The 24,343-nt window shown below is 47.9% G+C and overlaps 5 protein-coding genes across 6 annotated transcripts; 3 read left to right on the plus strand and 2 right to left on the minus strand.

Annotated features, from left to right (window-relative positions):
• Positions 1 to 288: 288 nt before the first annotated feature.
• On the plus strand, positions 289 to 4,862 carry LOC9660446 (titin). Of its 2 annotated transcripts, none has more exons than XM_024660574.1 (19): positions 289 to 538; positions 589 to 745; positions 803 to 875; positions 946 to 1,189; positions 1,238 to 1,319; positions 1,371 to 1,443; positions 1,505 to 1,615; positions 1,672 to 1,854; positions 1,906 to 2,255; positions 2,310 to 2,846; positions 2,894 to 2,971; positions 3,022 to 3,294; positions 3,343 to 3,402; positions 3,452 to 3,520; positions 3,567 to 3,947; positions 4,007 to 4,327; positions 4,386 to 4,460; positions 4,523 to 4,606; positions 4,655 to 4,862. In XM_024660574.1, the coding sequence occupies exons 1-19, from the start codon at positions 340 to 342 to the stop codon at positions 4,797 to 4,799; spliced, it is 3,495 nt and encodes a 1,164-aa protein (XP_024516342.1). In that variant the 5' UTR covers positions 289 to 339; the 3' UTR covers positions 4,800 to 4,862. The 2 variants fall into 2 exon arrangements, with proteins under 2 accessions (XP_024516342.1, XP_024516343.1); XM_024660575.1 differs by having other exon boundaries at positions 4,665 to 4,850.
• Positions 4,863 to 8,116: 3,254 nt separating this feature from the next.
• Positions 8,117 to 9,176, plus strand: LOC9660448 (uncharacterized protein Mb0911c). The gene is made up of 2 exons (XM_024660573.1): positions 8,117 to 8,539; positions 8,623 to 9,176. The coding sequence occupies exons 1-2, from the start codon at positions 8,250 to 8,252 to the stop codon at positions 8,885 to 8,887; spliced, it is 555 nt and encodes a 184-aa protein (XP_024516341.1). The 5' UTR covers positions 8,117 to 8,249; the 3' UTR covers positions 8,888 to 9,176.
• A 90-nt stretch (positions 9,177 to 9,266) lies between these two features.
• On the minus strand, positions 9,267 to 11,678 carry LOC9660449 (pentatricopeptide repeat-containing protein At4g02750). Its single transcript, XM_024660552.1, has one exon. The coding sequence runs from the start codon at positions 11,676 to 11,678 to the stop codon at positions 9,267 to 9,269; it is 2,412 nt and encodes an 803-aa protein (XP_024516320.1).
• A 6-nt stretch (positions 11,679 to 11,684) lies between these two features.
• On the minus strand, positions 11,685 to 13,520 carry LOC112341081 (pentatricopeptide repeat-containing protein At4g02750-like). The gene has a single exon (XM_024660553.1). The coding sequence runs from the start codon at positions 13,518 to 13,520 to the stop codon at positions 11,685 to 11,687; it is 1,836 nt and encodes a 611-aa protein (XP_024516321.1).
• A 240-nt stretch (positions 13,521 to 13,760) lies between these two features.
• LOC9662591 (metal transporter Nramp6) lies at positions 13,761 to 16,515 on the plus strand. The gene is made up of 13 exons (XM_024660590.1): positions 13,761 to 14,229; positions 14,294 to 14,372; positions 14,429 to 14,469; positions 14,556 to 14,634; positions 14,700 to 14,804; positions 14,869 to 14,978; positions 15,042 to 15,223; positions 15,284 to 15,353; positions 15,410 to 15,583; positions 15,645 to 15,749; positions 15,805 to 15,936; positions 15,986 to 16,081; positions 16,134 to 16,515. Exons 1-13 carry the CDS (start codon positions 14,143 to 14,145, stop codon positions 16,440 to 16,442), a joined length of 1,569 nt encoding a protein of 522 aa, XP_024516358.1. The 5' UTR covers positions 13,761 to 14,142; the 3' UTR covers positions 16,443 to 16,515.
• Positions 16,516 to 24,343: the final 7,828 nt, after the last annotated feature.

The raw sequence follows: 24,343 nt of genomic DNA on the forward strand, positions 1-24,343 counted from the left end.
TCCTACAAGCTCGTCGATCCGGGCGTTTTTCGCCGCCTTTCGCCGGGTGATTGCCTCGTTCTCGATGGCGGACCTCTTCCACCGCGAAGGGCGATCCGCTTTGTCTATATGAACGATCGCAAATTTCCCATGCTCGTCAAGGATGCCATCTTTTGTTAGTAACAGAGCTAGGAGACGATGCCAGGTGTGCGAATTGTATGCGAACACGTGTACCCTAATCCAGTGCCACGCATGTTTGTAAAGCGCAATGGTGTGCCGCCACGTGGACGTGGCATTATCGTCATCACTGGTTCATGCTAGGCTAGCTCTAGGCGCTCGCGCTGTGAAGAAGCTTTGGCGATGGCGATGGCGCAGCTCCGGCTGGAGTCTGGAGCGGCGCTGGCGGGCGGTCTCCCACAATGTTCTCTTCTTGCGGCGCCTGGTGTTCGCTGTGCGTCGGAGAGATTGCTGGATTGTGAGCAAGGGCTTCGGATTCACAATCCAGTAGGGCGCAAATTCTTGTCGAGATCAGTGTCGAGGAGAAGAGTATGGATTCCAGGTTTGTTCGTCCGCAAATTCTTCTCGCTCGATTACATTTTGAATTGCCAGTTGTTCAAGCCACCAGTACTGCTCGCGACGGTGACGATACGAAGACTGGAACCAAGAAACTTTTCAAGCTGCCCGGGACGCTCAAGCTTCGTAAGAAGGACACCACTGTGGTGTTTGTAGCAGGAGCCACAGGGAATGTTGGCTCCAGGACTGTCAAGTAAGTTTTTTCTTTGGAAGACAAATGCTTTGTGGAACTGATCACAACGTTTGGCAGGGAGCTTGTAAAGTCTGGACTGCGAGTTCGTGCTGGAGTGCGAAGCATTGACAAGGCTGAAAGTATTCTAGGGGTGAGCATCTCTTATCATGTTTGTAGAAATGAAAAAAACTAAATGTGCTCTGCATTTTTCGAACTATCAGGAAACTATCAGCTCGATCACAGCCTCCTCACCTTTGGACAGAGTGCTTGCGTTTTTCGGTTTGAGAAAAGACGATCAGCTAGAGATCATAGATTGCGACTTGGAAAAGCCAGAGGAAATCGAGTCTGCTCTAGGAAATTCTGGGGTTGTCATCTGCGCAATCGGTGCCAGTGAGAAGGAGGTTCTGGACGTGACTGGGCCGTATAGAATCGACTACGAAGCAACGAAAAATCTCATAGCGGCAGGTATTGGTACGTTCCACTGATTTGGTGCTAATCGTTTTGTGCTTGCAGCCAAGAATGCAGAGGTGAAGCATTTCATTCTTGTTACATCCCTGGGAACGACTAAGTTTGGTTTGCCGGCATCTGTACTCAAGTAAGTAAAAGTTCCAGAAATTATTTCGAGAGTAAACTGTTGTGCGACCAGTTTGTTCTGGGGAGTTTTAATCTGGAAAGCAAAAGCGGAGAAGGCTTTAATTGACAGCGGTCTGGCTTACACAGTATGTGTTTTGTTTCTTTATTTTTTCTGTTGGCGCATGTGAAGATTTCGCTGTGTGCCAGATTGTTAGACCGGGAGGAATGGAGCGGCCGACTGATGCATTTAAAGAAACTCACAATCTTAGGCTAGCTCCAAAGGATACATTTACTGGTGGCCAAGTATCAAGGCTTCAGGTAGATTATTTATCTCGCTGTATCAGTTAACTGATTATGTCTTGACAGTATTTCAGGTAGCTGAATTGCTAGCTTGCATTGCGAACAATCTGGAGCTTGCCGAGGACAAAATTTTGGAAGCAATAGCGGAGACAAGTGCGCCACTACGTTCTCTCGAAGACCTTTTGATAGAAATTCCGTCCCAGAGTGGGAAGGACGAACCTGATAGGAAAAGCACTCCAGCTCAAGCTGCTGTAAAGGTACGGTTGAAATCCGGTGTTACGTACATATGTCTACAATCTTTTTTACAGGGGAAAGATGAAGAGGCATTGGCAAAAGCTGAAGAAAAGCGTGAAAGTGAACAGCTGAAACAAAAAGAAGCACAAAATGAAGCGAAACGCAAAGCCGCTGAAGCGAAGAGAGCTCAGGATGAGGCGAAAAGAAAGGCCGTAGAGGCGAAAAAAACTCAAGAATTACGTCAAAAAATTTCAAAAGAACTCTCAGCTTTGAAACAACAGGAGATGGCTGCAGATGCTGAGGCAAAAAGTCTTCAAAGAAAAAGAATCGAACTGTCAGAGAAAGCACAAGAAGCGCAAGAAGCAGCTGCGAAAGCGGAGGCCGTCGCCAAAGCTTTACTTGCAGCAGCCAAAGAAGGGAAAACGTAAGTGAATGTACCATCATGTATGATGTTCTTCCATCACACACCGTTTTACAGGTTGAGCGAGGTAGAAAAGCGTAAGATTTTGGAGGCGGAGGCAAAGAAAGTGTCGCAGCCACCGGAAATCATTACCAAAACTGCCGTTCCGAAAGCTTCAAAGAAAGTCGCTTCCCTCAAAGAGACTTCCAAATCCAAAGTAACGGACAAGGTTTTGGAAGCATCAGTGAAAAATGAACCGAAGGCGGAAACGATTCCCCCAAGTAAGAAGTCCACAGAAACAACTCAAGCAGGAGCGAAAGGAGTGGCAACAGCTGACCAGCTTCAGACAAAGAAACCTCAAAAGCCCGTTCCGACGAAGACACCACAAAATTTGGCTGCTGGCAAGCCGGCAACAAAATCCGAGGAGCTTCAAAGTAAGCCTGAAAGTCCCACTGAGGAGGTCGAGCAGACTGTTAAAAAGGTGGAGAACGCAAAGCCAGAACCTGCAAATGAAACCCAGCCAAAGGTTCTACCGACGGAGAAGGAGGATACCACCGAAAGCGAACCAGCACGACAACCATTTCGATGGTTTTGGCAACAAAAAGAGACCGCAAAGTAAGCTACTTTGGTTCTTATACATCCTTATTCTTGTTTTCTGTCAGGTCTTACGAAGCGGAAGCAGAAGCAGAAGCAGAAGCAGAGGCACCTTCCACAGAAGCTACTCTGTCTCCTTATCCCCGGTAATTTAGTTTTCTTAATACATGTCACATATATATTTGTTTCTTTACAGATATCCTGACCTCAAGCCTCCTAGCTCTCCGACTCCAGAACCTCTAAGTGAGAGCGAGGCACCCAGTGAAGCGCCAAATCAAGCACCAAGTGAAGCGCCACAGGCTACTAAAGAAAACGCTGAGATGACTAGTCGAGAGAGGGAGGAGGCCTCTCTCTTGAAAGCAAAGTCGAATCTAGCGTTTCGTTGGCCGTGGCAGGACGAAAATATTACGGAAACTCCAACATCAGAGCAAGGAGAAAGTGAAGCACCATCTTCTGACATCTTATCCAGGTACTTGACATTTTCTAAACAAGATGATAAGAACTCGTTTGTTTGCAGTGCGAGTCAAAAAGAAGCTGTAGAAAGAGTTAACGATGCAGCAACAAAAGATCAATCCAGGTAACGTTTTTGTTTCCTGGAGTTATGATTTATGAAATTTGCATTGCAGTGTGATTCAAGAAGAGAAACAAGAAGAGCCATCGGAAGCTATCATTGCTACAGACGAAGACAGTCCCAGGTATATTTGCAGTTTTTGATATAGATTTTCAAGCTTTGCACCGCAGTGTGATTCCAAAAGAAGCTGAGGACGCAACTGAGGCTGCGGCTACAACTGCCTCCACAGACATTCGTGCTCCAGAGACTTCTTCGCCCGAGAAAGAAATAGTTTTGGAAGACAAAGGCAAACTTGATTCAGAGGCTGTGCAGTTTGATCCCCAAAGGGTGAAGGAACGAGAACTAGATTCCCTGGCAAAGGCTAAAGCAGCAACAGCTTTTGTTTGGCCCTGGAAAGTAGCTTCTGCTGGAGAGAAGAAGGGAGAGAAGAAGGTGGAGAAGGATGAATCAGAGAAGGTGGAGAAGGATGAACCAAAGAAGAAGGTGGTCGAGGCAATCCAGGTGGATACTCCACCTATTATCAGTTCAAGGCCACTTTCCCCGTATCCCAGGTGAAGAATCGTTTTTCGTTTTTATTCTTGGCATTGATACAGTGCCTATTTTGCTGCAGCTATCCCGACTGGAAGCCTCCAACTTCTCCAACGCCCCAGCCTCCGAAGACGGTGCAAAAGGCCGCCGAGGAACCGGGACCTGTTAAGCCTCTCGAGAAGATAGCAGAAAAGCCTCTGGGGAAGATCGAAGAAAAGCTTGCGACGGAAGCAGATGACAAGGAACAGCCAGATTTCTCGGCTGCCACAGTGAAAGAAAGAGAAGAGGCTGCTCTTGCAAAAGCCAGAGCTGCACTTTCCTGGCGTTGGAATGCAAGCGCCGAGGACGTGAAAATCAACTCTGGAAGCTCACAATCATCACTCGAGCTAAAGGCTACCACGAGGTACAAGTTTCTACTTCAGCACTGGCAGACCATTTCTTTTCTTTTCCTTCCTATGCAGTCCCGTATTTGAGGAAGCTGCCATCACACCAACACCAATCGTGCCATTGTCACGACCTTTATCACCTTATGCCAGGTTCGTTTCTTATCGTTTCTTATCGCTTCTGACTATCCTCGAAATTAATGGATATTAATCAGGTATGAGGACTTAAAGCCGCCAGCCTCTCCAATGCCCAGGCCGCCAAGAGTAGAGGCTGTAAAGGAAGTTCCAAAGAAACACAAGTAAGCTTTTCCTGTTTCCGAGCTTCGTATTGACTTAGCACTCTACAGAATGCCACAGACTTCAAGTGCTAGTGTTGGTGACGCTCTTGTTAGTGACGTGGTGGATGAAGCAGCTGAAGAAGCAAAGTCTAGAGCTGTAGAAGCTCTAGAGAAGGCGAAAGCATCTGCAGGGATGAAATGGCCTTGGGTCTAAATGCTTGTAACCATATTTATTAATAAGAGGATGGAAGCCCAAGCAACTGTACTGATTTTGTAACTTCTCTGCTATGGTTCGTTTTCTGTGCGTTGTTTTCAGCTGTGGTCTATTGCCTAAGGTTAGTTCTTAAACAAAGGATAACGAAATAGATAATGAATGGCTGCATTGTTGTCTGTGCCATGTTTTGTTCCAACCCTCAGGGTTTTGCATTGCTTTGCAATGGCTGCCAGCGCAAGCAATACAGCTCAAGACAGTAAGTGCAAAATCTTTGTTATTATGGTGGATTTTGTTACTTCCTATTTAAGAGCTAAGGTACTATTAATAAATGTTTTAAGTAACATTTGGCCATCCCCTTTCAGAAATGAATCTTTTATACTAGCTATACTTTGTTACTAAGTAAACATTATAACTTCTCACTCGCCACTCTCATACATCTCTGGTGCGCAATATCCATTTCCAGTATCAGTGATTTTCACTACAGTGGAGAGATTATACAGCGATTTTACTAATGTGATTAGACTAGATTATTAATAGCTCTCCACGAGGAATCAGTGAAAATTCCTAATGCAATTGTATAGCTATAATCTAATTATTTTTGCAAAGAAATATATAAGCCTCACTTGGATTCAACATACTAGTAATTGCCAAAGTTGTCTTCTAAGGCTGGGCTGTTCAGTTCTAGGAAAATATTGTGTGGATCATTAATTACAAAAATGCCTGTGAGCGCTAGGGGGATGGCAAAGCCTTCCACCACCAAAACTATGCGAGGAACGCGGCTGGCAGCAACACTTGGGTGTTGAGACTGAAACACGCAATGCTACTGTATTCATGCCAAAGGGTTATGTGTAAGCCCACAATCCTAGTGGGGAAGGGAAAATGGAGGAACAACTCAGCAAAAAGTGATGTCACATACTGTACAAGAAGAACAGAATAGTAGAGTGATTGCAGATGCCGTTTTTGAGAAATGCTGCATTTTATATGCCCACTGGAGGATCAAAGACATTGTTCCCTGGAACTCTATGATCGCTGGTTACATAGTCCCTGCGATCGAGATCTACTCTACGAGAGAATTGTTTCGTCTCCTCAGAAGTTTTTTCTCTTTCCTTTCTTCTTACTTGCCATAGCTTAATCCAGGATTGGCAAGCTTGATCCGCGGGATTGACAACCCAATGCGATCACTTACCCCAGAGTTCTCACGGTTTGCTCGATCGCTTGAGATGCTACCAAGCGGAGAACATAACTAGTTGCCGCGCTCTTTCTTGATCGCTTGATGATCTTTATACAAATTCTTCCTCTTGCGGATCTTGACCTTTCAGTGTCGCGCGAAGGCTTTCGTTCGCTAGAACACCGTGTATAACCGTCACTGAAGGAGAGCCAATCACACTATGACACGTCACCCGGAGGTCGTTCCTTTGTGAAAGGAATGATCTTCAAAAGCGAGAATGCGATGAAGCTCAATCTCGATTGCTTCGTGCCCCGGACCGATTCGCCGCGGCGCCAAGCGATCGGTGGTGTAAGCCCTGGCGGTGCCGCCGGAGGCAACGATTCTTGCAAGCAAGAGCAGCAGGAGGTGAAATCCGTCATCGCGGAGCTCGATGGACCGAAATCTATCCCGCCGCCGTTGTTCCAGGCCAGGTCTGTCCAAGATCCGCGATGGATCTCCCTGGGGCTTCCCGCGGCAGCTGTCCAGCAGCATTCTAGCGCGAGCCCGAGGTCGCTGCTGCCAATGGCGGCATCCATGAGCAGCAGCCGGCTGCCCGACAAGATCCGGCATCTGGGAGAGATTTTGCGCTCTCTGGATGCCAAGCTCCCGGCAGAGAATGCGAGCGGTGGATTTCTGGCTTCCAGGAAGTGGATTTCCTCGCCCTACAGGAGGAACTGGATGGATCTTGATGCTTCCGTGTTTAAAGACGCTGGATCGATGAGGAACACTCCCAGGGACAGCGTCGAGAATTTCCGGTTCTCGGCTTCTGTGAGAAGTACTCCAAGGGATTCCAGCAACAAGCATGGGTTTGATCTGCGAGGCCAGCTCAATGGATTGGAGGAGATGCTACAAAAGTCCGACGAGGCCTCCAAGCAGCGGCCACGGTCGAAATCTTCGGCGAGAGAGGAGAAGGACGATCGCTCCGCCGCGCAGGGATTGGAGATGGATGTGCTGAGAGACGTTCTTGCTCGGTTAGGAAGGATGGAGAGCTTGTCCAAAGCTAGGAAAGAACACGATCACTCCCAGGTAAGAAGAACAGTTTTTCTTTCAATGTTGCTTTAGATTTCTTATGGAAGTCTTTGCGACAGACACTTCCCACTCGCGTGAAGCAGACTAGTAAGAAGATCGAGAAGAACTTGCGGAGTTTCATGTCGGGCATAGAAAATCATATGGAGAGGTATAGATGTTATACTTTCTTTTCTCGACTGCGAGGATTTACGCTTCATATCAGGACTGATGCTGCCGTGAAGAAGGTCGAGAAGGAGCTCCAAAGGCTGGCTTCGTCCAAGAAAAAGCCAAGGAAAGTTTCTAAAGTTCCGGATCAGAGCGTGGAGCTCCAACGCATCATGGTTGGTATTAATGAGATTTGCTTTACCGAAGTTGGATGTTCTTGATCGTCACACTGGCAGCAGCGTGTTGTTCCTTGATGATCAATTCAGGTGTCGACGGACGATTTGCGGAAGCAGTGCGAGGAGAACCGGATCAACATCAGTGCAAGTCTTTCTTCATTCAAACCCATTCATGGTTTTTGTTTGTTAACCTTTGACTTTCGTGCCTCATCCACAGCTCTGTTGGTCGGCGATGAATCAGCTGTGCATTGACAATGAGGCATTTCGTCAAGAGCTACAGCATCTCACAACCGCCGCCGCACCCGTCAAATCCAAAGCCACAAAAGCTCGCAAGGTACTTTAAATCCATTTGTCCTTCTCTTTTCCTTCACTGACTCTGATGGATGGAATCCAAATGGCAGGGTGATCGCGATCGCCACCTTAAGATCGAGCAGCAAAATTTCCACCGAGAAGAGCTCCACTGCCAAGAACAAGAGCTGGCAGACGCATACGAACAGTTAAAATCGTCAGAGTTCCCAGGGTGGAGCTGCAGTGGCATGCTCCAGTGAAAGAAAAGAGCCGGGCTGCCAACCGTCGGATGGCAAGCGCTCCGGAGCAAACACGTGGCAGGCCGTCCACTGACACGATGGCGCAATCGCGGCCGTCGGTGTCTCACGCGCGGTAAACACGTTCCAAACGGGAAGGTCGTCCACGTGGTGGACGCTGATTACTGTGACCCGCTGCGTCTGCTGTGGCCACAAGGCGCAAAAGAAACAGCCGTTTGATAATAGCTCCCTTTTATTTCACCACATTTTCCATTTTTTCGCGTCTTCCTTCTTTCTTTCTTTGCGCGAGGCGAGCGCTAAGAAGGCGAGGGTTTTTTGCGAGGAGAGAGAGCTAGCTCCTAGGGCGGCGATGGCGGACGCTACGATTGGCATGGCCGTGGAGGCGCAGGCGGTCAACGGCGGGAGCGGCCACGGTGAGATTGTGTATGAGCAGCTGCTGCCCCATCTCTTCGTTAAGGCGCCGCACGCCAGCGACGCCATCGAGTTCTACAAGAAGGCCTTTGGCGCCGAGGAGGTCGCGAAATCGCACCATCCCAAGCGCAAGGCCGACCAGGACGTTCCCCTCATCCTCCACGCCCATCTCAAGTTTGGGGCCGCGGAGATTATGGTGTGCGACGATACCGCGGACGCTGGCCCAAAGTAAGTTTCCTCTTCCTCCTCGGTTCTAGTTCTTTTCCCCCCTTTTTTCTTCTTCTAACTGGGTCTCTCGCTCTTTTGATCAGCGTGAAGCCCCCAAGCAGCGTGGAGGCCACCACTGCGATCCTCCACCTCCAGACTAACAATGCGGAGGCGGCGATCAAGAGGGCGATCGAGGCTGGAGCCAAAGTGAGCGAGGAAGTGAGCGATCAGCCTTGGGGCCAGAGGTATGGCAAGGTTGTGGATCCGTATGGATTCGTATGGAGCATTGCCACACCTCTGGCCGCCGGCGCCGCGACCAAAACTAGCAGCTCTCCCGCTCCACCCGAGGAGGCCGTCGCTCTTCTCTAGGTGAGTCCTTTCTAGCCCGAGTGTGTTCTAGCCACCCAAGTCTTTTACACTTCTTTTACTGCTTCCTACTCCATAGCTGAAAAGAAAAAAGGATCCCTTCTTCCTCCTTCACACCTGGAAGGAAGAAGAAAGACCTCTATCCGTGCTGTGTGTTATGTGCGAGGGAATATCCTCTCTTTCATCATTCAAACCTGCCGGACAGGCTTTTATTGTGAGGTGGTCAATGCAAGCAACATAGATTAATTTGTATTATCTTCGCTTTGTTTCTAATGTAATCAACTCTGTCCTAGATTTTCTAGCAAGGTTTTCTATTCTTCCAAGGTTGTCTACGATCTCACAGACATTGACTTGACAGTAACATTTTTTCACCTGAGATCTTTCACTTGATCATATAAATGTTTGACAATAGTACATGAGGCGCGGCTATGGTTTCTTCTACATTCTTTCCCCCTAATCTTCCTCCTATAATCGCTTGCCGGGCTATGCTCGCGGCTCCCTTTGAATCGTGGTGGATCTTACATGACCCAAGGTAAGTGTTTAGCGCAACTCCATCGGGGAAAAACGGCATCGCCTGGATCACATCCTGGGCTTCGTCCAGCCTCCCGGATCGTCCCAGCGCATCGATCATCAGGCAAAAGTGCTGGATCGAGGGAGGAATCGCGTGCTCCCTGGCCATGAGCGCAAAGTAGCGCCAGCTCTCGCGGACCAGTCCCGTGTGGTTGCAAGCGCTCAAGATGTCCGTGAAGACGAACTCGTTGGGTGCCAGGCCCTCCATCTCCATCGCCCGGAAGAGATCGATCGCGTCGCGGGGATGCCCGCCCTGGGCATACCCCGAGATCACGCCCGCCCAGCACGCCATGTCCCGCTCGGGCATACCATCGAATATCCCCCTCGCGGTTGGCATATCCCCGTTCCGTGCGTAGAGCGCGATCATGGTATTGTGTGTCACCCTGTCGCGCTGGCTCATGGATCCGTACATCTTCTCCGCCTGGACGAAGAGTCCATTCTCCACGAATCCGGCGATCATCGCGTTGCACGAGACGACGTCGGGCGCTGGGACTCGATCGAATGCGTTCTTGGCGCTGCTGAAGTCGCCGCTCCGGACGTAGGCCGTGATGAGGGAATTCCAGGAGATGGTGTCCCTCTCGGGCATGCGCGCGAAGATGGAAGCGGCGATTTCGATCGTGCCGCTGGAGCGCGAGAAGGCCGCCAGGAGCTCGTTCCACGACACGAGGCTCCACTCGGGCATTCTCCGATCGAACAGGAGCTTGGCTTCCTCCAGGCGATCGCCCCTCCCGAGGGCGCCCAGCATTGCGGTCCAGGAGATCACGTCCCTCTCCAGCATCGCCTCGAAGATCTTGGCCGAATCCGCCAGCCGGGAGCTCGCGGCGATCATCGTGTTGCATGTCACAACGTCGCAGCGAGGCATCTGCGCGAACAGGAGCTCCGCATCTTGGATCTGCCCCGCGTGGATCAATCCCGCCAGGATCGAATTCCACGACACAATGTCTCGCCAGTGCTCCATCCGATTGAAGAGATCGAGTGCTGCTCGGAGCTCCCCATTGCGAGACAAGGCCGCGATCATCTCGTTCCCAGCCACCGTATCTCTCTCGGGCATTCTCTCAAACACCTCCTTGGCTCGCTCGAGATTCCCATTTCGGGTATATACCGTTAGCAGCGCGTTCCACGCCGCCACCGTGTGCTCTGGCATATTCTCAAACAGAGCCTTGGCTAGCAGAATGTTCCCGTCCTGGGCATATACCTGCATCAGTAGAGCCCACGTCATTGGATCCCTCGCGGGCATGGAATCGAACCGGAGCTTGGCCTCGCGGGAGATTCCATGGATGCCATAGGCGCGAATCAGCGAATTCCAGCTCATCACGTCCCACTCTGGCATCTCGCCGAAGAAGCGATGGGTTTCGTGGAGATTCCCACCGTGGGAGTGCTCGTGGAGGAGTATATTCCACGAGGCTATGTTTCTCTGTGGAAGAGTATCAAACATGAGCTTGGCTATGGTGGATTTGCCGCCGCTGGCAAATGCGGCGATCATTGAGTTCCAAGAAACGAGGGATGGATTTGGAATGGAATCAAAGAGTTTCTTGGAAGCGACTAGATCACCGCCCTGGGAACTTGCAACCAGCATTGCGGTTGCTGATTCTACGCTGTGCTCGGGCATTCTATCAAAAATCTCCTTCGCGCGATTAATCTCCCCACAGAAGGCAAATGCTTGGAGCATCTTGAGCCACGAGACAAGATCACGCTCCAGCATTGAATCGAAGAGTTCTTTTGATTTTTGGAAGTGTCCATGGTCTACGTACGCAGCGATCATCACATTCCAGGTAATCACATTCCATCCAGGCATTCGATCAAACACCAATTGAGAGTCGTAAACATGCCCTATTGAGGCAAAGGCTTTGATCATGGCAGACCAGGCCACGATGTTTCTTTCGGGCATTTGATCGAAGAAACGCTTGGTCTCATCGATCAATCCGTTGTGGGCGTAGGCATTGAGCATGATTGTCCACGAAAAAACGTTTGGCTCGAGGATGCTCTCAAGAACAATCCGTGCTTCGTCGGGTCGCCCACACTTGCCATACATTTCCATCGCCAGATTCGCGAGGTAGCGGCTGTGGCGATGCTCGCTACGGGCGATCTGGGCATGGATCTCCCTTGCGGCAGGCAGATCGCTCGCATTTCCACAAGATTTCAGCCCCGCAGCGAAGAATTCGAGAGATCTTTCGCTTGCCCTTGGCTGGAAGATGGATATTTCGAGCTCAAGAACAAGGACCATGGACCCCTATCTTATGATCGTGTTTGCGAGCAACGCGTGCGATCCGGCATCAGCGGTGGAACCGAGCAGCAGCATTCCTGATCTCGCACGATTCTGATCGACCGACGCCACAAGCGCGCCCCAGGCCGCAAAATCTGGCTCGAATGGCATCGATTTCGTGAGCTCCTCGGCCTCGGCCAGTTTTCCAGCGCGACCTAGGATCGCGACCATGGAGCAGTAGTGGTCTTTCACGGGGAGGAGCCCAAAATCCGTGCTCATTCCGGTAAAGATCTGCCACGCTCGGGCCAGCAGACCCTGGTGGATGCACGACGATAGAGCGCTCGTCACGATCACCTCGCAGATCCTCTCGCCCTCCATCTTCATCGCCGATAAGAGCTCCATGGCCGCGTCCGCGCCCTCGCCGCGTTGCGCAAAACCCTCGATCACGGTGCTCCACGAAATGGAATCGCGCTGCTCCATCCGATCGAATGTCCTCCTCGCGCGCATCAGGTCGCAGCTGCGCGCCTGGATTGCGAGAAACACATTCCACGACTCGAGATTTCTCTCGGGATTGCTGTAGAACATCTCCATCGCGTGCTGGAACCGAGAGCTCCTGGCGTAAGCGCTCATCATCGCGTTCCAAGCCACGGCATCCCTCTCCGGCATCGCGTCGAAAAGAATTCTCGCGGATTCCCAGTTCTGGAGCGCGATCATCGTCGTAAAGCTCGCGAGATCGTGGCGAGGCATCGAATGAAACACCGCGATCGCGGCTTCATCTTGCCTTGCCCGGGCAAGTGCGCTCAACAGAGAGCTCCAACACCCAAGATGCCACTCCGGCATCTTGTCGAAGAATTCCTTGCATTCCTCCACGCGATCGCTCTGCGCAAGCGTCGTGAGCATCAAATACCAGGACACTATATCCGATTCGGGCATTCCGCGAAAGAAATCCTTCACAAGATCAAGTTGCTTGTTTTCGGCAAATGCGGCAAGAAGTATGTTCCATGAGACAATGTCCCACTCGGGCATCTTGTCAAAGAGATTTTTTGTGTGCTCTATCTCTAGGGCTGCCGCACAGGCTTGGAGGAGTGAATTATAGGTGACGATTGTTTTCTCCGGGGCCGCATGGAATAGATCCCTCACGCTCGCAAGCGATTGTTTGCCAAGCTGGGAGAACGCTGCCATCGCGGCATTCCATGAGAGAACACTCCTCTCCGGCATTGAATCAAACGCCGACATCGCCGCTGCTATGTGACCATTGACTCCATAGCACGCGATCAGGCTGTTGTAGGCCACCACATCCCATCCCGGCATAGCATCAAAGAGAGATTTGACAACATCAAGATGCCTTGCCTCGGTAAACGCTTGGATCATCAAAGACCAAGAGACGACATCGCGGTTTGGGTGACATTCAAACATTTTCTTGGCTTGATCAAACTCTCCGTTAAGTATAAAAGCTTTTAGGAGTGTGTTCCACGAAAATACGTTCCACTCGGGCATCACGGCAAACACATTCTTCGCCTCTTCAAAATGCCCGATGTTGGTATATGCACATAGCATCACAGTCCACGTTACTATGTTCCTCTCGAGCGCACTGTCAAAGACGTTCTTGGCGCCGTGGGCATTGCCTTGATCGGCATACACAGTAAGCATAAGAGACCACGAGAAAAGATTGTGCGCGGACATGGAATCAAACATTGCGCGAGCCTCGTCTGGGCTGCCGCAGCGCCCATACATCTGGACGATAAGATTTCCAAGATAGAGGCTCTGGTCAGCCGGGGGGATTCCGCGGTGGATCGCCCGCGCGTCGTCCAACTCCCGCGCCTCTCGAATCGCATTTGCCCAGTGTAACGTCCGGTGTCCCATGGACGTGAACGCCGCCGTCAGTCAGGCAACGGTCACAAGGAAAGGATATTCCGCGAATTTGCTTGCGAAATATTCTCGCCTCCACTCTGCTGTGAGACCACAGTGTTGGTCAGCTGAGTGCGTGTACTTTGCTTGTCTCGTCTAACCCACTAGGGTAGAAGAAAAAGAGGGCTACCGTACGAGGAGAATATTTCAGTATGACAAGTCTCTCATACTTTTTTAGGGTTCTTATTTCTCTGGAGACAGGGGACCACGCTCATGCGCTATCGATCGATCGCATCAATCGTGAATGCGTGATCGGTTCTTAGGCGCGCTGATTGTAGCAAGCATCTGAGGGCGAGCAGTGGGATTATCTTTTGGATGCATTGATTGGCAGCAATCTTCGCAGCAAAGTCTAATTGATTTTGTGAGGGGATTTGATTGATTTCATGTTTGTTTGTTTGTCGTGGCAACAGAGGGATCTGCCACTAACTGCGAAAGGGTCGTGTCATGGGACACCCGCTACATTATTTTACGGTCTAGAGCTTGCCAGAATAAAAATGCGCTCCCTGAGGCACAAGTGTTGTTGTTGTTGTTCTTCTTCCTCGGCTGGACAACGAGGTTCTTGTCGCTCGGGAATTCCATGGCAGCGGCAGGAACACCAGCGGCAGCGTCCGAATGGGAAGTTGGCATCGACGAGCCAACGAGGGGCCAAGTTCCTATTCCTGAGGTATGTAGATTTTATCTTCTTATTCCTTGTGGTAAATAGTTCGTTGTGCTTGGCTTGTTTCCAGAGGAAGGGCTGGAGGAAGCTTGCGGCTTATGTCGGGCCTGGCTATCTCGTCTGCATTGCTTACATCGATCCGGCGAACTGTAAGTCCCAACAACATCCACTCTTACCTTCAACAATTCTAACTTGTGGTGTGCAGTCGAGAGTGACCTTCAATCGGGAGCAAACTTTAAATATGAGGTCTACTTGAGGTCTCCTTTCTTTTGAGAGCTCCGGTCGTTGCGTGGACGAAGTGTGTGAAGTCTTAACGCTTTGGAACTGTGCAGCTGCTGTGGGTCCTTCTTATCGCATCGATTTCGGCGTTGATCATTCAGTCTCTGGCAGCCAACTTGGGAGTTGTCACACGCAAGTTTGCTCATGTTTTGGTGCTCGATAGAGAGCTGACTCGGCGTTTGTCTTGCTTTTTCCAGGGAAGCACTTGGCAGAGCACTGCCGGATAGAATATGCACGACCGTTGAACTTCGTGCTGTGGATCCTTGCTGAAGTGTGCATCATAGCCAGTGACATTCCTGAAGGTTGTTGGAGGGCGTTGTTTCGAGCAAAATGTACTGACTCCTCTGCGCTCCTTTTTCCTTTCAGTCATAGGGACGGCATTTGCGTTGAACATCCTGTTCAGGCTTCCAGTGTGGATTGGAGTTCTTCTAACAGGATTCAGCACTCTCATTTTGCTTGCGATACAACAGTATGGGGTAAAACTTTCGAAGATATGATACTTGAAGCCATTGCAAGCTCTTTGTTTCTCAACCACACAGGTTCGGAAACTCGAGCTGGTGGTGGCGCTGTTCGTGTTCATCATGGCTGGATGTTTCTTTGTGGAGCTTGGATATGCCAAGCCCGACGCAGGCGAAGTCCTGAAAGGCTTGTTTGTTCCTCGATTGAATGGGCATGGAGCAACAGGAATTGCAATTTCCTTGCTTGGTGCTATGGTTATGCCGTGAGTTTCTTCTGTCTTTGCCTTCTTCCTACTTCTCTAATGGCTTTTTATTCTTGCCAGGCATAATCTCTTCCTTCACTCAGCGATCGTCTTGACTCGAAAAATCCCATACTCAACGAATGGAATCAAGGTATGTCTGATGCCTACATAACTGAAGATGTGGGAGTTTTCTTTGTATTTTGGCAGGATGGATGTCGGTACTACATAATGGAGAGTGGCTTCGCCTTGTTTCTCGCCTTCCTCATCAACATAGCAGTAATTTGTGTAAGTGCTTCGGTTTGTAACAACCCCCACTTGTCATCCGTCTACAAAGACGACTGTGGGGATTTGGACCTCAACAGGGCCTCCTTCTTGCTAAGAGTATTGTTTGAGATCATTGTTTCGATTCTTAAACGTTAATCCCTTCTTTTCATTTTCTCAGAACGTTCTTGGCAAATGGAGCTCAGTGGTGTTCGGCGTGGCGCTTTTAGCGTCTGGCCAGAGTTCGACGATAACTGGGACTTTTGCTGGCCAGTACGTGATGCAGGTACCGCTACTAGTTTCTTGACAACTCATCACATATAAGACTTTGTGGACCTCAGGGATTCCTTGACTTGCGCTTGAAACCATGGATCCGGAATTTGCTAACGAGGCTGGTTGCTATAATTCCAAGCCTTGCAGTGGCATTGATCAGTGGTTCCAGGGGAGCTGGAAAACTTATCATTGTATCATCGGTTAGTGTGTCTCGATCGATTTTCTTGATCTGATATCTTACATTCTCAGATGATTCTGGCGTTCCAGCTTCCATTTGCTCTTGTGCCTCTTCTGAAATTCACCAGCAGCTCCATGAAAATGGGTCCTCACATGAACTCACTATGGGTAACACAATGTGTTTGTGGAATACTTCTAAAAGAATTTTGTGTGCGTGCAGCTCACAGTGTTGACATGGTTGATTGGCATGGGAGTGATTACCATCAACATGTACTTCTTGATAACGTCCTTCGTCAAATGGCTCATCCATGGCCACCTTGCCAAGGCAGGGCGTGTTGTGATTGGCTTGCTGGTATTCAAGGCCATCTTGGCATACCTTGTCACCCTTTGCTACTTGGCATTTCGGACAGAGACTAAGCCAACGTACATCGTCCCTCCCAATGAGGGAGGCAAGAGCCCTCAGCCAGATTCTAATGGGATGGTGGTCCCAAGGGAAGACCTCTCTGGTCTCACTTTTCGAACTAGGTGATTGCACTTTTATATATTGAAGGTTTACTTTTATATATTTGCAAAGGTTATTCTTTGAAGTCAAAACCTACTAAGCTACCTAGATTCAAGCCTATCCAGTTGTAGTATTTTTTAATTGATCTAGTTGTGGGGCTTTAGCCCCTTTTTAGGCATGGCATTCAAAACGAAAAGTGTTTGAAAAGAGCATTGTTTATGGTATAATTTTTAAATAGTTTTTACAATTTAAAATGATTTAATTTTGTAAGGTTTATATTTATATATATATATATAAAACATATAAACCATCCATTTGGGATTGAATCTAATCCATCCATTCTTATATATAAATAGAAGTCTAAATTCCTATATCTTTCACATTGGTGGAGGTGAAGAGTGTTGCAATTTGTCTCTAAATTGGAAAGCAAAGTGTTTTAATAGTGTTTTGCTCTAATGTTTAGGACTAGTATTAAATATTCAGGGGGAGGTTTGTTTTGGGTCAAGTTGGATTTGAACTAGTATAGGCATTGCCAGCAGATTTACAATCCATCCCCATTAACTGCTCGAACATTGACTTGGTGGTACTATGATAATAGGGACACTCTAAGTGGCAATGAGTGTCAGGAGAGGCTCAAAGAGCAATGTGAGACTTAAAAATCCTTAGGCCCCAAAGAGGAGCCGAAAGGGTGCCATGTGGTAGTGGCCAAAGCGAAAGCTAAACAAGCATAACACGTTTAGATTAAAATCTTCAACTTGAAGAGTTGAGAGTGAGAGTGAAACTCCTGACGGAGTGCTCAAGGAACGAGCATGAAGTGAGCAATAAGAGTCTCTAGAAAAGGGACACAAAAGGACCAACACATGACATGTGGTGGAGTCTGAGATGGAGTCCGAGATGGAGTCCAAAATGAAGTCCAAGATGGACCCAAGTGTAAGCAACCAAAAAGAACGACTTGAGAGACGGTTCATTGGGTTCAAATATAGAGGGAAAGGGCCCATGAATAAGAGTGCACCCCCTTTTCCAATTGGTTAAGGGTCTTGGGATACTTAGGGTTAAACGTCCTTGGGTTTGAATAGTACTGGGTTGCATGACCTTCCGGGAAGTCCAAATTCAGGAGCTTACATTTGGTATCAGAGCGGGTCTCGGGTCCGACTCTGTTGGTTGGCTAAGGGAATCGCACCACATGTTGATTGACATTTGGCTGGTCCAGTTTGCTCCCACTGGGCTCGACCTGAGGGGTAGGGTGTCAAGAGAGCGAGGCTCTCAGGAGAGCTGCGGCTCTCAGCTTCCGTTCATGAGGGCGTGAACTTGCAGGGAAGCGTGGTGGATTGTAAGCAACCAAAGAGAACAACTTGAGAGACAGTCCATGGGGTTCAAATATAGAGGGAAAGGGCCCATGAATAAGAATGCACCCCCTTTTCCAATTGGTTAAGGGTCTTGGGATACTTGGGGTTAAGCGTCCTTGGGTTTGAATAGTACTGGGTTGGGTGACCTCTCGGGAAGTCCAAATTCCAGAGCTTACACCAAGATGGAGTCTGAGATGGAGTCCGAGATGGAATCTAAGATGGAGGCTGAGACCGAGCCCGAGCCCGAGTCTGAACCTGAGTCCAAGTCCAAGTCCGAGTCCGAGGGTGAAAGCCCAAAGCATTCATCTCCCAAACCATAGGGGGTTTGGTGAGCCCGGGAGATCGAATGGCCAATGCTTCCAATCCAAGTATGGGTGGCATTACTTATTTGGATACTTAGCATGGCTCAATGGAACCTCGCTCTAAGCTCATGGCTAGAGCACCCAAAGGCAGAAGGTGGGGAGAGTACCCATGAGGCTCGTGTAAGGCCACAATGTTTCGAAATGTTGTCCCAAAGTCCTAAACTATGGAAAGGAAGAGGAGTGGTCCTCTGGTGTAGTGACCAATCATATAGTCATGTGGTAAGGAAGTCCCAGAGGACAATGGGACTTAGTGGTTAGGCCTGTGGGCCTTGTCCCAATGACAGTGTTGGCAAACACGGCCATAGACAAAAAAGTGACTTGGTGGGGACTGTAAAAGGGATATTAGGGAAGGTTGTTCCCCATATCTGCGGGCATCTTAAGGATGCTAAGGAGTGGACTTAGGATGGTCACTCATGGATAGATAGCCCAGTCTTTGAGAGACGGGACTGCGATGCAAGTGGTGTTAGACCACCAGTGTGACCAAGGTGAATGGGCATGGATTTAGCATAATGGGCTAGTATGTCAATGGTACTTTGGGGTGTCGGTCATGGGATCGAACACGTGGAGCACTTGGACCAAGTGCAATGGTTGAGTGGCATGGATGCCATTTTTAGGGCTAGTAAGTCCCTAAGTCCAGAATAGGACTTATGGAGGTTGTGAGTGAGACTCCTTCAAGTGGTTGAAGGTGTGGTTAAGTGATTAAAGTAAAATGGAAAATTTAGTCATTTACAATTTGGTATTGGAGCTGTTCCTTAGTCTGAATTTTATTGGTGCTCAAGTATATCACCACTGGTGTTGGTATCGGAAGGTCTTAGTTGTGGGCCTATCCTTGGGGAGTAGCAAGTCGGGAAGACATAGCTCTCCACTATAGTTCATGTGTGAACTTGTAGCTAGGGTGGAGGGAATGACTTTGGGATCTTGGAAACAGTATAAAGTTTTCCTCAAAGAGTTAAGGATGTGATCCAGATGAGCATTTAACTTAGCAAACTGACTAATGTAGTTGTGTTAAATAATTATAGTTGGGATCACAGGGAAGGTAAAGACTCCAAAACAATAAAAGAGTCACAAGATTACCCTCATGTGGTTGAGGCTAGTGCTCATGAATTTAAGATTAGAATTGATGACCATAGGAGGTCAAATACAAAGGAGGACATAAGTCCTTGAAATAGTAGCCGAGGCTACCTTTTATAAATGTTGGAACAAATCCAAGGAGTTGGGGATGTGCTCAGAGGATGAGGGTATTTTCATCATATGGATGGATAGTCTTAAGGGGCAAAGGTAGCCCACAGAAAATAGGGAATAATCAAGTGTTAGAGCAATATTTGCAAAGATGGTCCTTATGAATGGGACATGAATATAACAAGATGTATTCTATTGAATTGACACCTCAACACTAGGACCTCATGGGTCATCAGATTAGCAAAGTCCAAAAAGCTGGATGACTCAAGTAGAGTCCAGAAATGGTCCTAAGGGATTAGTAGAAACATTTGGACTGAGGTGTGTTATGCCCCACAAAGGATAGAGAGGATCATAAGATCCAAGTATGAGAATAATGGGTATCTCATTGGTGTAAGCAACCAAAGAGAATGACTCGAGAGATGATCCATGGGGTTCAAATATAGAGGGAAAGAGCCTATGAACAAGAGTGCACCCCCTTTTCCAATCGATTAAGGGTTTTGGGATACTTGGGATTAAGTGTTCTTGGGTTTGAATAGTACTGGGTTGGGTGACCTCCCGGGAAGTCTAAATTCAGGAGCTTATATTTGGTATTAGAGGGGTCTCGAGTCCAACTGGGTTGGGTGACCTCCCGGGAAGTCCAAATTCAGGAGCTTACATTTGGTATAAGAGGGGTCTCGAGTCCGACTCTGTTGGTTGTCTAGGGGAATTACACCGGGGTCTTGAGTTCGACTCTATTGATTAGCTAGGGGAATCACACCACATGTTGATTGACATCTGGTAGGTCCAGTTTACTCTCGGCTGGGCTTGACATAAGGGGTAGGGTGTCAAGAGAGTAGGGCTCTTGGGAGAGCTGCGGCTCTCGGCTTCTGTTCACGAAGGCGTGAACTTGCAAGGAAGCATGATGAATTGTAAGCAATCAAAGAGAACGACTCAAGAGACGATCCATGAGGTTCAAATATAGAGGGAAAGGGCCATGAATAAGAGTGCACCCCCTTTTCCAATTGGTTAAGGTCTTGGGATACTTAGGGTTAAGTGTCCTTGGGTTTGAATAGTACTGGATTGGGTGACCTCCCGGGAAGTCCAAATTCAGGAGCTTACAATTAGTGGTAAAATATGCCATACTAAAGTTGTGGATAACTCTATAGTGCAGTGCTAATGGATATTTGGCATGAGAAACAATGCTATTAGTCTTAACAAAGACATAGACACAAGTAAGAAATGCTATTGGTCTTAGCAAAGACATAGACACAAGTAAGAAGTGTCATAAAGGTAGCTTTGTGGAGCCGATGGTGTGGAAACACCGAATGTGCTAAGGCGTGATGCCTTGATATCAAGTTGGTGGGTTTATGAAAATGCCTTCCCAAGGAATTCTAATGGAAAAGGAAATGGTATAGCCTAAGCTGGAAGACATACAATTAGAGTGTGGTGACCTAGATAATGATGGAAGTGTGGAAGCACCAGTAATGAATTGTAGGATTTGACCACTATGAGGCAACTAAGCAAAATGTGTAAAATATAAACTGGTAAAAGGTAACTACCTAAGACTTTTTATTAGGATAAAGAAGTTAGATATACCTTTATATGGGGGATAAATTGCTTATATTGCGATATAGTAAGTCAATGTCGTAAAGGGAATGCTCATTGAAAAAGGCCATTATTGGGACACCCAAACACTCTAAAACACCAAGAAGTGGTATTTGGTGTCATGAGAGCATTAGATAAGGCATGAGGGACTAAGTCTCTAACAAATGATAGATAGTAAGTGCTATTCAATGTCCAAAGTTGCAAAGACGAGAGTAGTCCGTTTATTTGAATTGAACAAAACCAAAAAAGGATTTTGGCAAGGTTAGTGATGGGCATATAAAAAGCACATAAGTAACAGTGTTAATCCCAGTGTGTGGGATTACAAGGTGAGCGTACCTGAATTGAGGAACCACTCCTTAGGCTATTGGGTAGGTTCATCCCCAAGAATATTTGCTAAGGCATGGTAGAAAGTGCAAAGTTATCCTCTTAATCTAGAAGAGAATAACCGAAAGAAACGTGTGGAGCCAAAAGCAAGTAATAAAGGGATAAAACTGAACCATATTAATCGAAGGGCATAACCAAGGGTGGTTATGTAACTTGAGAGTGGAGAATTAAGAGGTGCTCGAACGTGTTGTTACTAACAACCATGATGCCATGGAGAGTCTAAAATATGGAATTATCCATGTTAGACTATATGGCAATTAAAAAGCTTGTGAAAAGAGAGGCCTTAGCAAACTAAAAGACAGAGTTCATTCAATGTTCCTAAAGACAATTCTAAGTAGTTTAGTACTTAGAAAACTAAATGTAAATAGTTCATAGAACACGCGAAATCAGAGTGGTGCAGCAGAAGTGTAGTCTTGGAACTTGCTATAAAGCAAGGCTATCAAGGTTGGGGAAGTAGTTCCTGAATGTTCAAAGGGATGGCTTTGAACAAAAGTCAATGGTTAAAGACTTTCACGTTTATGCATGAACTATGTTACGGTGATTGAATGACTTGCTAAGCGAGGTTGGCAAGTTGGGGGAATAAGTACCTAGTTGAAGGTGTTAACTTCAAAAGGGGCGACCCATAGGGCCAAGCGTGGAGAAGTCCATACATGATCACAAACTTGTCAAGTGAGAGGACTTGGCAATGCAGAGGAACTAAGTTCTTAAGCTGTGGTCTATAACACGTTTTGGGTATAAATTAGTGCACTAGTATGGGAGTCACACCAGGCATCTTGGGTGATGCCATCTCGTGATGCATATATGGAGGTTAGGTTCAAGTCCCAACCCTTTAATGCTTGGGTTTGAGTCCTAAATCACTAGAGCGTGGTGATAGTTTGGAATATGGGGACACTTATATTTCGGTGGTCATGAACTCTCAATGAGGAGATTAGCTTGGGCACACTGCCAAGCAGGGGATGCCCCGGAGTCATGATACATGGTTAAATTGCTTAGAGTGAAAGCTTGGCATATCCAACTTGAACACTTTGGTGCAAGTGGCACCAAGGACGTGGTGAATGAGATGAGGACACCTAGTCTTAGTTGCTATGGACCCTTGGCCGGAAAGGCTAGCTTGGGCGCACTACAAAGTATGGGGGATGCCCCCGGGGTCATAGTTAACAATTTAAAAGGGTCTGGAGGACCTAGTACCTATTAGCAAACCTATTAAATATTAGATTATTAGGTGATCTTATGGCTAAACAAGGACGGGGGCCTTGTGAGGTTAAAGAAGAAGGTCCCTAGTTCAAAGTGTTGATTTGAACTATTGATAATGGTGTGATTTGGTCAAAGTGATCAAATGGGAAGGACACCAAAAGGGAAATCAGTGTGTCAATGGGATGTTATAATAAGTCCAAGAAAGTAGTCTCTAGGAAAGACCCATGGGAGAGTTGAAAAGTTGAGCCGTCAATGGAGCCTATAACAAAAAATGCTAAAGAGACCTACTAAGGGTGAACACCTTATGGACTTGGCAAAATGAAGCCTTTGTAATAAAACCAAAATGATACCTCAAGAATGGAGGTAGTGATTCTATATTGCTTGGTGCAACCATTAAAGGATAGGAGCAAAAGATTAATGGCCAAGTGTGGGCCATGAAATTCGTTAAAAGGAATTTAAATGGCAATATTATGTGAGGAACACTAATGTATTAGATGTTAACAGATATTGGGAAAAGGAATATGTTTCCAAGGATGGATTCCTAAATGCTCCAATTTGATAAAGGTGAAAGCTCCAAGGGAGGGAGTGACAAGGTAACCAAATGATAGGGTTGTGGACAGCCTTAGCACAACTTATGATAGCTGGAACTTAGTGCTAAGATGGCACGAAATAAAAAGAGGATGATGGTGCCATCAAATAAAGAACTTCCTAGGATAGGGAAGTGGAATTTGCACAATATATGTAATGAAAGGTGTCGAAAACACCTAGGAAATTGTAAGGAACCAACTCCCCGAGGTGTCATAGGCTAAAGTATCCCCGAAAGCATGACCAAAATGACAAAGAGTTCATCGGATGGGACCGAGTCTGAGATCGAGTCCAAGACCGACTTTAAGACCGACTCTAAGACCGAGTTCGAGATGGAGTTCGGAATCGAGTCCGAGGCCAATTTGGAGACCGAGTTCGAGACCGAGTTCGAGACAAAGTCCGAGATCCGAAAACGGTCCGAGACTGAGTCCGAGATCGAGTCCGAAGTTGAGTCCGAGATCAGGTTCAAGATCGAGTCCGAGACTGAATCCGAAGTCGGGTCCGAGATTGAGTCTAAGATCGAGTCCGAGACCAAGTCCAAGTACTAATACAGGTCAAGGGGTGAAAACCCAAAGCATGCGTCTCCCGAGGGGGGTAGGGATAATGAGGTCCAAGAACCAGTCTTGAAGGAACTCTCCAGTGGTGCTTCCAAACTGACTTAAGGTTAAGACTGAGGCCGAGGGGCCTTGGGTGGGAGTGAGCATGGACTCGGGTGGTGCCGAAGGGGCCACCCAGGGAAGTGCTCAAGAGCAGCTCCCACTCCCAAAAGGGAAACCGATTGCAGTGCTCCCGGCTCATGTGGAATGGTGCCTCACTTGAGTACCGTGTGGCTCATTGGTCCTCACCCTTCCTAGGGGCTTGGGCCTTTCCTTCGGGATGGAAGTGGGGGGGTAGAGGTACCCATATTGGGCCGTTAGGCCATAGTGTTTCGCCCCGGCGTCCCGAAGCAAGTGTTGCACCCAAGACTTGGGATTTAGAGGGTCCCATGATCAAGTCTTGTGGTACCAAGGGATGTTAGGAACCTAGAGGCTTGGTGTGCTTGGCTGCTTGTGCCTGCGAGGAGTGTAACCGAACCTTAAGTCTAGTTTAACCTAGAGAGGGGCATTAGGAGAGATTTGGGAATCCGTGGATGGATGGTTAATGCTTTGTTGCTCGTGCAGTGAGTAGCTGAAACCAAGTAGGACCAAGTAGGAGATGGTACCATAGGTGGGGACCTTGGTGAGGGAACTTAGCAAAAGCCAAAGCCGTGTTGGACAGATAGACGAGGTAACCTGGCAAATTGGAAAGGAAAAAT

The sequence above is a fragment of the Selaginella moellendorffii genome, unplaced genomic scaffold (genome assembly GCF_000143415.4).
Source record: "Selaginella moellendorffii unplaced genomic scaffold, v1.0 SELMOscaffold_75, whole genome shotgun sequence".
In the NCBI taxonomy this organism is placed as follows: Eukaryota; Viridiplantae; Streptophyta; class Lycopodiopsida; order Selaginellales; family Selaginellaceae; genus Selaginella; species Selaginella moellendorffii.